Below are 16,433 nucleotides of genomic sequence, written 5' to 3'. Positions count from 1 at the left end.
GAATTATTCCCCGCTAAAATCAAGAACCTGTGTTCATTGACAAATGCCACCAAAAAAGCAAACGGCAAATCACAGGGTTATAGAAAACATCTGTTCTCCTTAAAATCAACAAAAAACTTGGTCTGAAGACAATGTAACTCCTACTAGTAATGTATTACCAATGTAATAATGTATTACTAATGTAATAATACACAATAAAAGTGGGCAGGACACTTGAACAAACACTTATGAAAGATAACATCTGAATGGCCAGTAAGCATTTGAAAAATGGTCAACCTCATCAGTCATAAGAGAAATGTGAATTAAAACTACAGTGAGATATGATTAAATACCCACTAGAATGGATAAGATCAGAAAGATCACAAGAATTGGCAGGACCCTGGAAAAACAGAAAATGCATACCCTGCTGATAGAATTATGAATTAGTAGAACTATTCTGGAATTACCTACTCAAGTTAAACAGGTACACTTCTATGTCCCAGAAATTGTCCTCCTGGATTTATCTCTAAAACATAAATATATACATGTATGCTCCAAGGGACACATACAAGAATATGGATAGGAGTATTATTCATAAAGCACAAATTTTTATTAACCCTCAAATACAGATAAATGATATCCACTGAGTTTTATTAACACTGAAATATGGATATGATATAATTTATCTGTTGATTGTTTTATCATAAGATGATTAAGCAATAGCTATATAAATAACATGAATAAATATCACAATCATAATATTAAGTGAAAGAAACCAGGCACAGAGAACATAAATTGTTTAAGCCCACAAAGTTCAAAAAACATGCAAAACTAACCCATGATGTCTGATATGATAAAACCATGGAAATGTGTAAGAAATACCATAATACAGGCAGCAGGTACCTCCTTTGTGGTGGTGGGGTTGTTGTGGAGACTTATAATGGGAAGAGGCATGGAGAAGGCTTCTGGAGTGTTGGAAACATTTCCTATTTGACCTGGGTGATGGTTATATAGCGAGGTTATTTTATGATATTCATGGAGTTTCACTTTTCTGTATATTTGTCATATTTTATAATAAAAAAGTTAAAAGCAAATTCAAAAATATCACTCCTGTGCTTAAAAATCTAACAGGAGTTTTGAATTACTCCAAAACCTTCCCATGACCTGCACTGCTCTGACTACATCTTCACCCACCATTGGATGTTCCTCCTCCTTTCATGGGTAACACTGTAGATACACTGACCTTCTTATAATTTCTCTACATTCCAAACTCTCATCAAAACTCCTGGCTCTGCTTTCAAGTTATATCCCAGATCTGTTTGCTTCTTACTACCTTTTACTGCTGTCACTCCAATCTGAGCTAAAAATAATTTCTCTCCCTTTACTTAGTAGAAAACAGAGCACTGGGGGAGAAAAGGTCAAGGAACTGACAGGCCAGAGAGCAGAAGGATCATCTTTGATCTCAGATGTTGAAATTGCTGAGGATCAGAGCAGAAGTGGGATTGTGGAGAGACTGAGAGTGAAGCAGGAGGAGTGCAACCCAGGAAACAGAGGGGTGGAACCAAGAAAGGTGACAGGTGGCATCTCTGGGTGACAGGACATTCAAATCTGAGGGCTTCTAGGAGGGAGGACTACCTACGGTCTGGAAAGAAGTGCCAATAACTGGAAGGAGGAAAGATTTCTTTCCTACCAGGAGCGTGGTGGAGCAATTTCCCAGTTGACAATATAAAATGAAGAAAACCATAGAAATAAAATTCTACGAATTATAATCAAGGATAGATAGATGGGTAGATAAGTAGGTAGTTACCTTTCCTTTGTAATATTCTGCAATCAAATTGCTAAGTGTTGTTTTCCCTGAATACTGAGGTCCAAATATGAATACTTTACATGGTGGTGCTGGCATAGGCGGAAGAAGATAGGGACGTGGGTTCAATAAAAAATTTTTTAACGTTTCTTCTGATGAAAGACAGTACATTTTACCTAGAAAACTTAAAATACATCATAACAATAAATAACTGAAAACACATGTAGACAAGTTTTAAAATTAAGTTCTGAAAATCTTACTTACCTCACAGAAAAATCTGGTAATCCTGAAAAAAGGTTACCTTCTTTTAAAGCCACAGGACACATACGTCCCCATCTGCTTCTGCGCCATCTGTATCTTGGCGCAATAAGTTTATAAGTTGAGAGAGTACGAAATAGCTCCTCCTGCAAATCACAAATACTATGTTAAAAAATGAGGGTGAAAAGTTTTACACAATGAATCAAAATGCATTCTGCTGTCATGTATAACGAAATAGAATGAAAAAAAATTTTTTTTTAAAAAGAGGGCATAAATTGTGCTAAAAGTGGTATCAAATATTTTGTTTCTTATTTGACAATGCTTTACTACCTAAGAAATAATGTAGAATGCAAATCTGGGTCTCTCTCTTTTTTTAAAAATACCTTTATTTATTTATTTTTATTTGGTGTTGAGGATCCAACCCAGTACCTCATGCATTCTAGGCAAGAGCTCTACCACTGAGCCACAACCCCAGCCCTTGGACCTCTTTCTTAATCCAACATTTTATACTAGTTTTATATAAGACTAATTATCATTTCATTAAAAAATTCTTTTTTCAATTTTACTGAATATTTTCTATTATAAGGTAGAATGAGCATGGGATAGATAGGACATTCTCAGCTGCTGCAAATACCAGATTCTACAAAGTTTCTATCATTGGTGGTACTGGGGATCTAGCATGTATCAGAATTTCTTTCCTGGGTGGGAGGGAGGCAAAATTGGAGGATGGATGGATTGTAGAGAGGAAAATGAGGAGTGGGTAGGGGTGGGGGAAAGGAAAAATAACAGAATGAGACAAACTTCATTACCCTGTGTACACGTATGATTGAGCAAATGGTGTGATTCTACTTTGTGTACAACCAGAGAAACAATAGTTGTACCCTATTTGTGTATGATGAATCAAAATTTAAAAAGAAGAATTCCATTCCTTTTTACAGCTGAATAATATTCTATCATATGTATATACATATATTGTTTATCCATTCATCCATTTATGGAAATTGGGATGTTTCTGCCTTCTGGTTATGGAGAATATAGTTGTTATAAACACTGGAATACATGTATCTAATTGAGTTTCTACTTTCAATTTCTTTTTGGATAATATCTAAAAGTGGACCTGCTGGATCATATGGTGATTCTCTGTTTCACTTTTTGAGGAACTATTAAACCATTTTAAACAGGAGATGTCCTATTTTATGTCCCCAGTAGCAATGCAGGAGGGTCCCAATAAGTCAATGCTTTTTTCCAATTTTTTGAAGAAGAGTCACCCTAGTGGGTATGAGGTGGTATGTCATTAGGATGAGTTATATCCCTATCCCCTATTATGTTTTATTTTGAGACAGGTCTCACTAAATTGCTTAGGACTTTGCTAAGTTGCTGAGTCTGGCTTTGAACTTGTGATCCTCTTGCCTCTGCCTTCCAAGCCATTTGGATTACAGGCCTGCACTGCCATGACTGGTCTGTTTTTTTTTCAAAAGTTTTGTTGTGTTGTAGTTAGTATCTTAAAGAATATTGTAGTAGAAATGACAAAAAAAAAGAGTTCAGAATCTACATAATTAAAATGATTCATGAAGCAAAAGATGAAATAAGAGAGCAAATGCAGACAATGCATGATCACTCCAATAAACAGTTAAAAAGAGCAAATGCAGGAAGCACAAGAGCACTTCAATAAGGAGAGAGATCCTTGAAAAAAAAAAACAGAAATACTTGAAATGAAAGAAACAATAAACCAAATTAAAAACTCAATAGAAAGCATCACCAACAGAATAGATCTTGTAGAAGATAGAATCTCAGACAATGAAGACAAAATAGTTAATCTTGAAAATAAAGTTGACCAAACAGAGAAGATGGAAAGAAATCATGAATGGAACCAACAATTATGGGATATTATGAAAAGACCAAATTTAAGAATTACTGGGATTGAGGAAGGCATAGAGATACAAACCAAAGGAATGAACAACCTGTTCAATGAAATAATATCAGAAAATTTTCCAAACCTGAAGAATGAAGTGGAAAATCAAATACAAGAGGCTTACACTACACCAGGTGCACAAAATTACAACACATCCACATCAAGACACATTATAATGAAAATACTTCACATACAAGATAAAGAGACGATTTTAAAGTCGGCAAGAGAAAAGTGTCAGATTACATATATGGGGAAACCAATATGGATATCAGAAGATTTCTCAGCCTAGACCCTAAAAACTAGAAGGACCTGGAACAATATATTTCAAGTTCTGAAAGAACATGAATGTCAACCAAGAATCCTATACCCAGCAAAACTAACTTTCAGATTTGATGGTGAAATATAATCTTTCCACAATAAACAAAAATTAAAAGAATTTACAAATAGGAAGCCTGCACTAAAGAACATTCTCAGCAAAATATTTCATGAGGAGGAAGTGAAAAACAACAATACAAGTCAGCAAAGGGAGGAACTACCCTAAAGGAAAAGTCAGTCAAAGAAGAAACCAAATCAAGTTAAAAACCAAAAATAAGCCAAAATGACCACAAATACAAATCATATCACAATAACAACCTTGAATGTTAATGGCCTAAACTCATTAATCAAAAGACATACACTGGCAAATTGGATTAAAAAGGAAGACCCAACAATATGCTGCCTTCAAGAGACTCATCTCATAGAAAAAGACATTCACAGGCTAAAGGTGAAAGGATGGGAAAAAACATACCATGAACATGGACTCAGTAAAAAAGCAGGTATCTCCATCCTCATAAACCAGCAAGACATAATGATTTAAAATATTTATGCCCCAAACAATGGAGCATCTATGTACATCAAACAAACCCTTCTCAATTTTAAGATCAAATAGATCCAAACACAATAATAGTGGATGACTTTAACACATTGCTCTCACCACTGGATAGATCCTCCAAACAAAAACTGAACAAGAAACTATAGAATTAAATAATACAATAATGATATAGACCTAACATGAGTACTTCACTCATCATCGAGCCAATACACTCTTCTCTGCAGCTTGTGAATCCTTCTCCAAAATAGATCATATGCTATGCCACAAAGAAGTCATTAGTAAATACAAAAAAAAAAAAAAAATTAGAGATACTACCTTGTATTCTATCAGACCACAATGGAATGCAATTAGAAATCAATGATAAAATAAAAAACAAAAACTACTCCTACACCTGGAGACTAAATAATATGCTATTGAATGATGCAATGATAACAGAAGACATCAGGGAAGAAATAAAAAAATTCTTAGAGGTAAATGAGAACAACAACTCAACATAGCAAAATCTCTGGGACACTCTGAAAGCAGTACTAAGAGGAAAGTTCATTGCACTTAGTTCATACATTAAAAAAATAAAAAGTCAACAACTAAATGACTTAACATTACATCTTAAAGCGCTAGAAAAAGAAGAACAGATCAACACCAAAAATAGTAGAAGACAGGAAATAATTAAAATCAATGGAATTGAAACAAGAGAAAAAATTCAAAAAATTGACAAAACAAAAAGTTGGTTCTTTGAAAAAGTAAACAAAATAGACAAACCCTTAGCCACACTAATGAAGAGAAGGAGAAAGAAAACTCAAATTACTAAAATTTGTGATGAAAAAGGAAAGATCACGACAGACACCACTGAAATACATAATATAATGAGAAACTACTTTGAAAATCTATACTCCAACAAAATAGAAAATATCAAAGACATTGAAAAATTTTAGAGACATATGATCCTCCCAAACCAAATCAGGAAGACATACACAATTTAAACAGATCAATTTCAAGTACTGAAATAGAAGAAGCAATCAAAAGCCTACCAACCAAGAAAAACCCAGGACCAGATGGATTCTCAGCCGAGTTCTACAAAACCTTTAAAGAAGAACTAATACTAATACTCCTCAAAGTATTCCAGGAAATAGAAAAGGAGGGAACCCTTCCAAACTCATTCTATGAAATATCACGCTGATACCAAAACCAGACAAAGAGGAATCAAGGAAAGAAAACTTTAGACCAATATCCCTGATGATCATAGATACAAAAATCCTTAACAGGGGCGAACCAAGATGGCGGCCTAGAGGGAGACTGCACCCCCGGTCGCTCCAGAACCCAGGAGTTAAGAAGGGGAGGCATTGAGAGACTCGGACTGAAGTGGAGCCACGGGTGAGTCTGCCCACTGGGTAAAGCTCGGCCCGGGTGGCAGGCCCAGATAGAGGTGGCTTATCGGAGCCGGGCAGGGCAGCTAGAGTCATCCACAGGCAGTCCTGCACACTCCGGCGGTGGGCCCCGCCCACACAGCCAGCTTCTCCAGGTTCTCGGAACGGAACTGGCCCGCTAGTGAGAGCCTGTCTGAACAGAGCACGCTCCGAGTCCCGGAGCCCCTGCAGTGCAGTGTACTCCTGCAAAGAACCAGCGGAGAGCCTCGATCTGCAGTCAGCCTCAGGGATAAGGACAGGGCAGCCGGAGACCTCTTCAGGCGGCTCTGCCCACTCCGGCTGCGGGCTCTCTTCATGGGGCGATCCAAGATGGCGGCCTAGAGGGAGACTGCACCCCCGGTCGCTCCAGAACCCAGGAGTTAAGAAGGGGAGGCATTGAGAGACTCGGACTGAAGTGGAGCCACGGGTGAGTCTGCCCACTGGGTAAAGCTCAGCCCGGGTGGCAGGCCCAGATAGAGGTGGCTTAGCAGAGCCGGGCAGGGCAGCTTGAGTCTTCCCAAGGTAGTCTTCCACACTCCGGCAGTGGGCTCTTCCCACACGGCCAGCTGCACGGTGCAGGCCCACAGTGAGAGCATTTCCGCACAGAGCCAGTTCCAAAACGTGGAACCAGTAGGGGGCTAGGGGCAGTATTCTTCGAATGAGCTGCTTTATCAGATTCCTCCAAGACATCAGGCTACTGAAGGCTGGGAGGTGATACACTGGAAATCTACTGGGACACTATAAGCCAATAGTGGAAAACTGCAATATCTCAGGGTCCCACTGACAACTGACCATTATGAGAAAACAAGGGAAGAAAATGTCCCAAACAAACCTAGATACTACATCAATAAAACCCAATGACAGCAGAGCAGAAGAAATGTCAGAAAGGGAGTTCAGAATGTACGTAATTAAAACGATCAGGGAAGCTAATGAGGAGATGAAAGAGCAAATGCAGGCATTGAAGGAGGAGATGAAAGAGCAAATGCAGGCATTAAATGATCGCACGAATCAACAGTTAAAGACCAAATACGGGAAGCAAGAGATCATTTCAATAAAGAGTTAGAGATACTGAAAAAAAACCAAACTGAAATCCTTGAAATGAAGGAAACAATAAACCAAGTTAAAAACTCCATAGAAAGCATAACCAATAGGATAGAACACCTGGAAGACAGAACCTCAGACATTGAAGACAAAATATTTAACCTTGAAAACAAAGTGGAACAAACAGAGAAGATGGTAAGAAATCATGAACAGAATCTCCAAGAACTATGGGATATCATGAAAAGGCCAAATTTGAGAATTATTGGGATTGAGGAAGGCTTAGAGAAACAAACCAAAGGAATGAACAATCTATTCAATGAAATAATAACAGAAAATTTCCCAAATCTGAAGAACGAAATGGAAAACCAAGTACAAGAGGCTTATAGAACTCCAAACATACAAAATTACAACAGACCCACACCAAGGCACATTATTATGAAAATACCTAACATACAAAATAAAGACAGAATTTTAAAGGCCGCGAGAGAAAAGAATCAAATTACATTCAGAGGGAAACCAATAAGAATATCAGCAGATTTTTCAATCCAGACCCTAAAAGCTAGAAGGGCCTGGAACAACATATACCAAGCCCTGAAAGAAAATGGATGCCAACCAAGAATCTTATACCCAGCAAAACTTACCTTCAAATTTGACGATGAAATAAGATCCTTCCATGATAAACAAAAGCTAAAGGAATTTACAAAAAGAAAGCCAGCATTACAGAACATTCTCAGCAAAATATTCCATGAGGAAGAGATGAAAAACAACGATGCAAATCAGCAACAGGAGGCGCTAGCCTAAAGGAATAGCCAAATAAAGGAGAAACCAAATCATGTCAAAAACAAATATGAGTCAATTGACTGGGAATACAAATCATATCACAATAATAACCCTGAATGTTAATGGCCTGAATTCATCAATCAAAAGACACAGACTGGCAGATTGGATTAAAAAGAAAAATCCAACAATATGCTGCCTGCAAGAGACACATCTCATAGAAAGAGACACCCATAGACTAAAGGTGAAAGGATGGGGAAAAACATACCATGCACACGGACACAGCAAAAAAGCTGGAGTATCCATCCTCATCTCAGATAATGTGGACTTCAAACCAAAACTAGTCAGAAGGGATAAAGAAGGACATTACATGCTGCTTAAGGGAAGCATAAATCAGCAAGACATAACAATCATAAATATCTATGCCCCGAACATTGGCTCATCCACGTACGTCAAACAAATCCTTCTCAATTCCAGAAATCAAATAGACCACAATACAATAATACTAGGCGATTTTAACACACCTCTCTCACCACTGGATAGATCGTCCAAACAAAAATTGAATAAAGAAACTATAGATCTCAACAACACAATCAGCAATTTAGACTTAACGGACATATAGAATATACCATCCAACAAAGAATGAATACACTTTCTTCTCAGCAGCACATGGATCCTTCTCTAAAATAGACCATATTTTATGCCACAAAGCTACTGTTAGTAAATACAAGAAGATAGAGATACTACCTTGTACTCTATCAGATCATAATGGATTGAAATTAGAAATAAATGACAGAATAAAAAACAGAAACTTCTCCAATACCTGGAGACTAAGTAATACACTATTATATGATGAATGGATAACAGAAGACATCAGGAGGGAAATAAAAAAATTCTTAGAAGTAAACGAGAACAAAGACACATCATATCAAAATCTCTGGGACACTATGAAAGCAGTACTTAGAGGAAGATTTATTTCATGGGGTGCATTCAAAAAAAGAAGTAGAAATCAACAAATAAACGAGTTAACACTACAGCTCAAAGCACTAGAAAAAGAAGAGCAGACCAATACCAAAAGTAGTAGAAGACAGGAAATAGTTAAAATCAGAGCCGAAATCAACGAAATCGAAACAAAAGAAACAATCGGAAAAATTAATAAAATAATAGTTGGTTCTTTGAAAAAATAAATAAAATTGATAAACCCTTAGCCACACTAACAAAGAGAAAGAGGGAGAAAACTCAAATTACTAAAATTCGGAATGAACAAGGAAACATCACAACAGACACGAGTGAAATACAAAACATAATTAGAAGCTATTTCGAAAATCTATACTCCAACAAAACAGAAAACCTTGAAGACATCAACAAATTTCTAGAGACATATGAACTACCTAAACTGAACGAGGAGGACATACACAACTTAAATAAACCAATTTCAAGCAATGAAATAGAAGAGGTCATCAAAAGCCTACCAACAAAGAAAAGTCCAGGACCAGATGGGTTCTCAGCCGAGTTCTATAAAACCTTTAAAGAAGAGCTCATTCCAATACTCCTCAAACTATTCCATGAAATAGAAGAGGAGGGAACCCTACCAAACTCGTTCTATGAAGCCAATATCACCCTGATACCTAAACCAGACAGAGACACATCAAGGAAAGAAAATTTCAGACCAATATCCTTAATGAACATTGATGCAAAAATTCTCAACAAAATTTTAGCAAATCGCATACAAATATATATTAAAAAGATAGTGCACCACGATCAAGTGGGTTTTATCCCAGGGATGCAAGGTTGGTTCAACATTCGGAAATCAATAAATGTCATTCACCATATCAACAGACTTAAAGTTAAGAATCACATGATTATTTCAATAGATGCAGAAAAAGCATTTGATAAAATACAGCATCCCTTCATGCTCAAAACACTAGAAAAAATTGGGGTAATGGGAACATTCCTAAACATTATAAAGGCCATCTACGCTAAGCCCATGGCTAATATCATTCTAAATGGTGAAAAACTGAAAGCGTTCCCCCTAAAAACTGGAACAAGGCAGGGATGCCCTCTTTCACCGCTTCTATTCAACATTGTCCTTGAGACTCTAGCCAGAGCAATCAGACAAACCAAAGAAATTAAAGGGATACGAATAGGAAAAGAAGAACTCAAACTATCCCTGTTCGCTGATGACATGATTATATATTTAGAGGAACCTGGAAATTCCACCAGAAAACTTTTAGAACTCATAAGTGAATTCAGTAAAGTAGCAGGTTACAAGATCAATGCTCATAAATCCAATGCATTTTTATACATAAGTGATGAATCTTCAGAAAGAGAAATTAGGAAAACTACTCCATTCACAATAGCATCGAAAAAAATAAAATACTTGGGAATCAATCTCACAAAAGAGGTGAAAGACCTCTACAATGAGAACTACAGAACACTAAAGAAAGAAATTAAAGAAAACCTTAGAAGATGGAAAGATCTCCCATGTTCCTGGATAGGCAGAATTAATATCGTCAAAATGGCTATACTACCTAAAGTTCTATACAGATTCAATGCAATTCCAATTAAAATCCCAATGATGTACCTCGCAGAAATAGAGCAAGCAATTATGAAATTCATCTGGAAGAATAAAAAACCTAGAATAGCTAAAGCAATCCTCAGTAGAAAGAGTGAAGCAGGGGGTATTGCAATACCAGATCTTCAACTCTACTACAAAGCAATAGTAACAAAAACGGCATGGTATTGGTACCAAAATAGACAGGTAGATCAATGGTACAGAATAGAGGACATGGACACAAACCCAAATAAATACAATTTTCTCATACTAGACAAAGGTGCCAAAAATATGCAATGGAGAAAAGATAGCCTCTTCAACAAATGGTGCTGGGAAAACTGGAAAACTATATGCAATAGAATGAAACTAAACCCCTATCTCTCACCCTACACAAAACTCAACTCAAAATGGATCAAGGACCTCGGAATCAGACCAGAGACCCTGCATCTTATAGAAGAAAAAGTAGGTCCAAATCTTCAACTTGTTGGCTCAGGATCAGATTTCCTTAACAGGACTCCCATAGCACAAGAAATAAAAGCAAGAATAAACAACTGGGATAGATTCAAACTAAAAAGCTTTCTCTCAGCAAAGGAAACTATCAGAAATGTGAAGAGAGAGCCTACAGAGTGGGAGAATATCTTTGCCAACCATACCTTAGATAGAGCGCTAATTTCCAGAATCTATAAAGAACTCAAAAAACTCTACACCAAGAATACAAATAATCCAATCAACAAATGGGCTAAGGAAATGAACAGACACTTCACAGAAGAAGATGTACAAGTAATCACCAGATATATGAAAAAATGTTCAACATCCCTAGTAATAAGGGAAATGCAAATCAAAACCACCCTAAGATTTCATCTCACCCCAATTAGAATGGCGATTATCAAGAATACAAGCAACAATAGGTGTTGGCGAGGATGTGGTGAAAAAGGAACACTCATACATTGCTGGTGGGGTTGCAAATTAGTGCAACCACTCTGGAAAGCAGTGTGGAGATTCCTCAGAAAGCTTGGAATGGAAACACCATTTGACCCAGCTATCCCACTCCTTGGCCTATACCCAAAGGACTTAAAATCAGCATACTACAGAGATACAGCCACATCAATGTTCATTGCTGCTCAATTCACCATAGCCAGATTGTGGAACCAACCTAGATGCCCTTCAGTTGATGAATGGATAAAGAAACTGTGGCATATTTATACAATGGAATATTACTCCGCAATGAAGAATGATAAAATTATGGCATTTGTAGGCAAATGGTCGAAATTGGAGAATATCATGCTAAGTGAGATAAGCCAATCTCAAAAAACTAAAGGACGAATGATCTCGCTGATAAGCGGATGAGGACATATAATGGGGGGTGGGAGGGGCTAGCATTAGGTTTAGGGTTAGGTTTAGAGTTAGGCTAAGGAGAGCGGTAAGAATGAAGGAAAGAAGGACTGTGTAGAGGGAAAAGAGGGGTGGGAGGGGTGGGAGGGGTGGGGGGGAGGGGAAAAATATAATAAACATCATTACCCTATGTAAACGTAAAAAAAATAAAAAAAAAAAAAAAAAAAAAAAAAATCCTTAACAAAATTCTGGCAAATCATGTAGAAAAACATATTAAAAACATAGTGCATCATGATCAAGTGGGTTTTATCCCAGGGATGCAAGGTTGGTTCAACATCCAGAAATCAATACATGTAATTCATCACATCAATAGACTTAAAGTTAAGAATCATATGATTATTTCAATAGATGCTGAGAAAGCGTTTGATAAAATACAGTACCCCTTCATGCTTAAAATACTAGAAAAAAATAGGGATAGTAGAAAGATATCTCAACATTGTAAAAGTTATCTATGCTAAACCCATGGCCAACATCATTCTAAACAGAGAAAAACTGAAAGCATTCCCTCTAAAAACTGGAACAACACAGGGATGCCCTCTTTCACCACTTCTATTCGACATTGTCCTTGAAACACTAGCCAGGGCAATTAGACAGATTAAAAAATATAAAGGGATACGAATAGGAAAAAAGAACTGAAGCTGTCACTATTTGCCCATGACATGATTCTATAGTTAAAGGATCCAAAAACTCCACTAGGAAACTTCTAGAACTAATAAATGAATTCAGCAAAGTAGCAGGATATAAAATCAGTACTCATAAATCTAATGCATTTCTATTCATAAAGTGATGAATCCTCTGAAAGAGAAATTAGGTAACTACCCCATTCACAATAGCCTCAAAAAAAAAAACTTGGGAATCAATCTAACAAAAGAGGTGAAAGACCTCTACAATGAAAACTACAGAACACTAAAGAAAGAAATTGAAGAAAACCTTAGAAGATGGAAAGATTCCCCATGTTCTTAGTTAGGCAGAATTAACATTGTCAAAATGATCATTCTACCAAAGGAACTACACAAATTCAATGCAATTCCAATTAAAATCCCAATGACATTCCTCATAGAAATAGAGAAAGCAATCATGAACTTCATCTGGAAGAATAAGAGATCTCAAATAGCCAAAAGAATTCTGAGCAGAAAAAGTGAAACAGGAGGTATCACAATACCATACCTTACACTATACTACAGAGCAATAGTAACAAAAACAGCATGGTATTGGCACCAAAATAGACAGATAGACCAATGGTACATAATAGAAGACACAGAGACAAACCCACGTAAATACAGATACCTCATAATAGACAAAGGAGCCAAAAACATACAATGGAGAAAAGATAGCCTGTTCAACAAATGGTGCTGGCAAAACTGGAAATCCATATGCAGTCAAATGGAATTAAACCTCTATCTCTCACCCCGCACAAAACTCAACTCAAAATGGATCAAGAGACTTAGGAATTAGACCAGACCCTGCACTGAACAGAAGACAAAGTAGACCTGAATCTTCATCATGTTGGCTTAGGGCCAGACTTCCTTAACAAGACTTCCAAAGCACAAGAAATCAAAGCAAGAACCAATAAATGGGATGGATTCAAACTGAAAAGCTTTTTCTCAGCAAAGGATATAATCGATAATGTGAAAAGAGAGCCTACAGAGTGGGAGAAAATCTTTTCCACACGCACTTCAGATAGAACACTAATGTCCAAAATTTATAAAGAACTTAAATAAAAAGAATCCAATCAATAAATGGGCCAAGGAACTGGACAGACACTTTACAGAAGAAGATATACAGATGATTAATAAATATATGAAAAAGTGTTCAACATCTCTAGTAATTAGAGAAATGCAAATTAAAATAACTCTAAGATTTCATCTTACTCCAATTAGAATAGCTATTATCAAGAACACAAACAATAATAGGTGTTGGCGTATATGTGGGGAAAAAGCACATTTTTACATTGCTGGTGGAGTTGCAAATTGGTGCAGCCACTCTGGAAAGCAGTGTGGAGAATCCTCAGAAAACTTGGAATGAACCCACCTTTTGACCCAGTTATCCCACTCCACAGTTTATACCCAAAGGACTTAAAATAAGCACATTACAGTAATGCAGCCACATCAATGTTTACAACAACTCAGTTCACAATAGCTAGATTGTGGAACCAACCTAGATGCCCTTCAACAGATGAATGGATAAAGAAACTGTGGTATATATACACAATGGAATATTATTCAGCCATAAAGAAGAATAATATTATGGCATTTGCAGATAAATGGATGGAATTGGAGAATATCATGCTAAGTGAAATAAGTCAATCCCAAAAAACCAAAGGCCAAATGTTTTCCCTGATAAGTGGATGATGATATATAATGGGGGTGGAGGTGGGGGAAGAAAAAAATAAAAAAATAAAAGGAAGAATGCTGCATCCAACTCAGTTGTTATAGGAATGTAATGCTATGAAATTCCTTGGGAATATATTCAGTGTTTTATTGCTTAATAAAGGCACCAACACACTTCCTGACATACTCAGAGTTGCACTTTTTCTTACTATAGTATTTCATGAATTCTCCAGAACTTACTATGGCCAAATGTGACGCCATGTGCAATGTACTCTTTTTTTAGACCTAAAAAAATGTTGGTTATTATGTACTTAACAGATCTCAATAATTGTATTTTCGACAGGAATATTTGGTAATAAAGTTATAATTTGCAAAAAAAAAATATTGTGTTACTATTATAGCTTCTTCCCAGAAGTCAACTCCATTTTTATAAAAGGTATCCTGAAATTTCTTTTAGAACTTGAAAAGATACAAACTAAGATTACAACACATATTGAACACAGATTTTTAAGTAGTTAAGCATAACTTACATTTTCTAATATGTCATTGATTTCTTCCTCTGCACTCTGAAGTTTGGTCAAAACAGCTGCTCTTCTTAGGTTCAGAAATTTAAGTCGTTCTACAACTGTCTAAATTAAAAGAACAAATATTTGAATATACTGACATTTGAATATCTCAAACATTCTGAAAAAGTGATGGGTTTATTATTGGAGCCCAGGCTTCCTCTGAACCTCCAGGTAGAATCCTTGCTCACTTCTTCCTGGCTTCTGGTGGTTTGTGGGCAATCTGGTGTTTCTTGACTTGTTCATGCATCAATCCAAACTTTGTCTTTTTTGTCACATAGCCATTTTTTCTCTGTGTGTCTGAATCTTCATGTCCTAATCCATATTGAACTAGAGTCCACTCTATTTAAGCATGATCTCATCTTAACTTGGTTGAATATGTAAAGACCTTGTTCCCAAATAAGGTCAGATTCATAGGTATTGAGGTTAGGGTTTTTTTTTTTTTTTTTTTTTTTTGCGGTGCTGGGGATCGAACTCAGGGCCTTGTGCTTGAGAGGCAAGCACTCTACCAACTGAGCTATCTCCCCAGCCCGAGGTTAGGGTTTTAACATATATTTTTGAGGGACATATTTCAACCCTATGGTCCCTGAATATTCATGGCCCTATAGGTCTGGGTCTACAGGGATTCTTCAGGCAAAGGGAAAAAGCCATGTGAAGGTGGAGGCAGACACAGGAGTGAGGCTGCCTTAAGTCATGAAGTACCTGGAACTACCATAGCTGGGAGAGGCAATGATGGATCCTCTCCTGAAGGATTTGGAGGGAACAGGACAACATCTTAGTTTTGGACTTCTAGCTTCCAGAACTGTGAGAGAATAAATTTCTGTCATTTTAAGCTATCCAGTGTATGGTACTTTGTTATGGTAACCCTAGGAAACTAATATGGACACTATATGAAAGAAATTAGAAAAAGAATGGGCTAGAAACTAGAATCTAAGATGAGAGATGGTGAATAGACAAAATAATGTTGGTGTATGGTAGTCTGTGGAAGCTTGTATTATTCACAATTTATCCTTCTCTTGTTTCACTGATTAATTCCCTAATTCATTTTGGGAATGTATACTTCCTTAACCTCTTAATGTTAAGCTTCTCCTTGTAACTTGCTTTCACTAATGTGAAAGCAACCACTACCAACTATGGTAGTGGCATATGAACGTGGGCAGAAGTACCTGAGTACCAGTTCCAGATGGGTTTTAAATAATTTTTGCACTGGGGGAAGGGTACTGGGGATTTACCACTGAGCTAAATCCCCAGTCAATTAAATTTTATTTTTTATTTTGAGATAAGGTCTTGCTAAGTTGCTTAGGGCCTCTCTGAGTTGCTGAGGTCAGCCTTGAACTTGCAATCCTCCTGTCTCAGCCTCTGGGGTCACTGGAATTACAGGTGTGCACCACCACACCTGGCAAGACTAGGGTTTTAACAAGCTTGGAAATTTTCAACCAAGCCTCGTGGAGCTTCTGTCCTCTAGAAAAGTGTGTCCAAGTATAAAACGTAGAAAAATTCTGGGTATATTTTCAAGAAGAAATCTGCTGTGTATGCTGATGAATTAGAT

The 16,433-nt window shown here is 36.9% G+C and overlaps 1 protein-coding gene across 8 annotated transcripts in view; it reads right to left on the bottom strand.

Moving 5' to 3' along the window:
- Positions 1-16,433, bottom strand: part of Ak9 (adenylate kinase 9) — a 162,438-nt gene that overhangs the window by 103,884 nt on the left and 42,121 nt on the right. For 7 of the 8 annotated variants that reach the window (XM_047559519.1, XM_047559521.1, XM_047559514.1 and 4 more), the window contains 3 exons: positions 14,852-14,950; positions 2,048-2,187; positions 1,787-1,967 (listed from right to left, as the gene is read on the bottom strand). In XM_047559519.1, the coding sequence (XP_047415475.1) occupies positions 1,787-1,967; positions 2,048-2,187; positions 14,852-14,950 (420 nt within the window). Of the gene's footprint in view, positions 1-854; positions 975-1,786; positions 1,968-2,047; positions 2,188-14,851; positions 14,951-16,433 lie in introns of those variants that run through there. The other variant, XM_047559522.1, reaches the window with a different exon arrangement.

The sequence above is a fragment of the Sciurus carolinensis genome, chromosome 7 (genome assembly GCF_902686445.1).
Source record: "Sciurus carolinensis chromosome 7, mSciCar1.2, whole genome shotgun sequence".
NCBI lineage: Eukaryota > Metazoa > Chordata > Mammalia > Rodentia > Sciuridae > Sciurus > Sciurus carolinensis.
The sequence above is the reverse complement of the archived record's forward strand: the minus strand, read 5'-3'. Positions and strand labels throughout refer to the sequence as shown.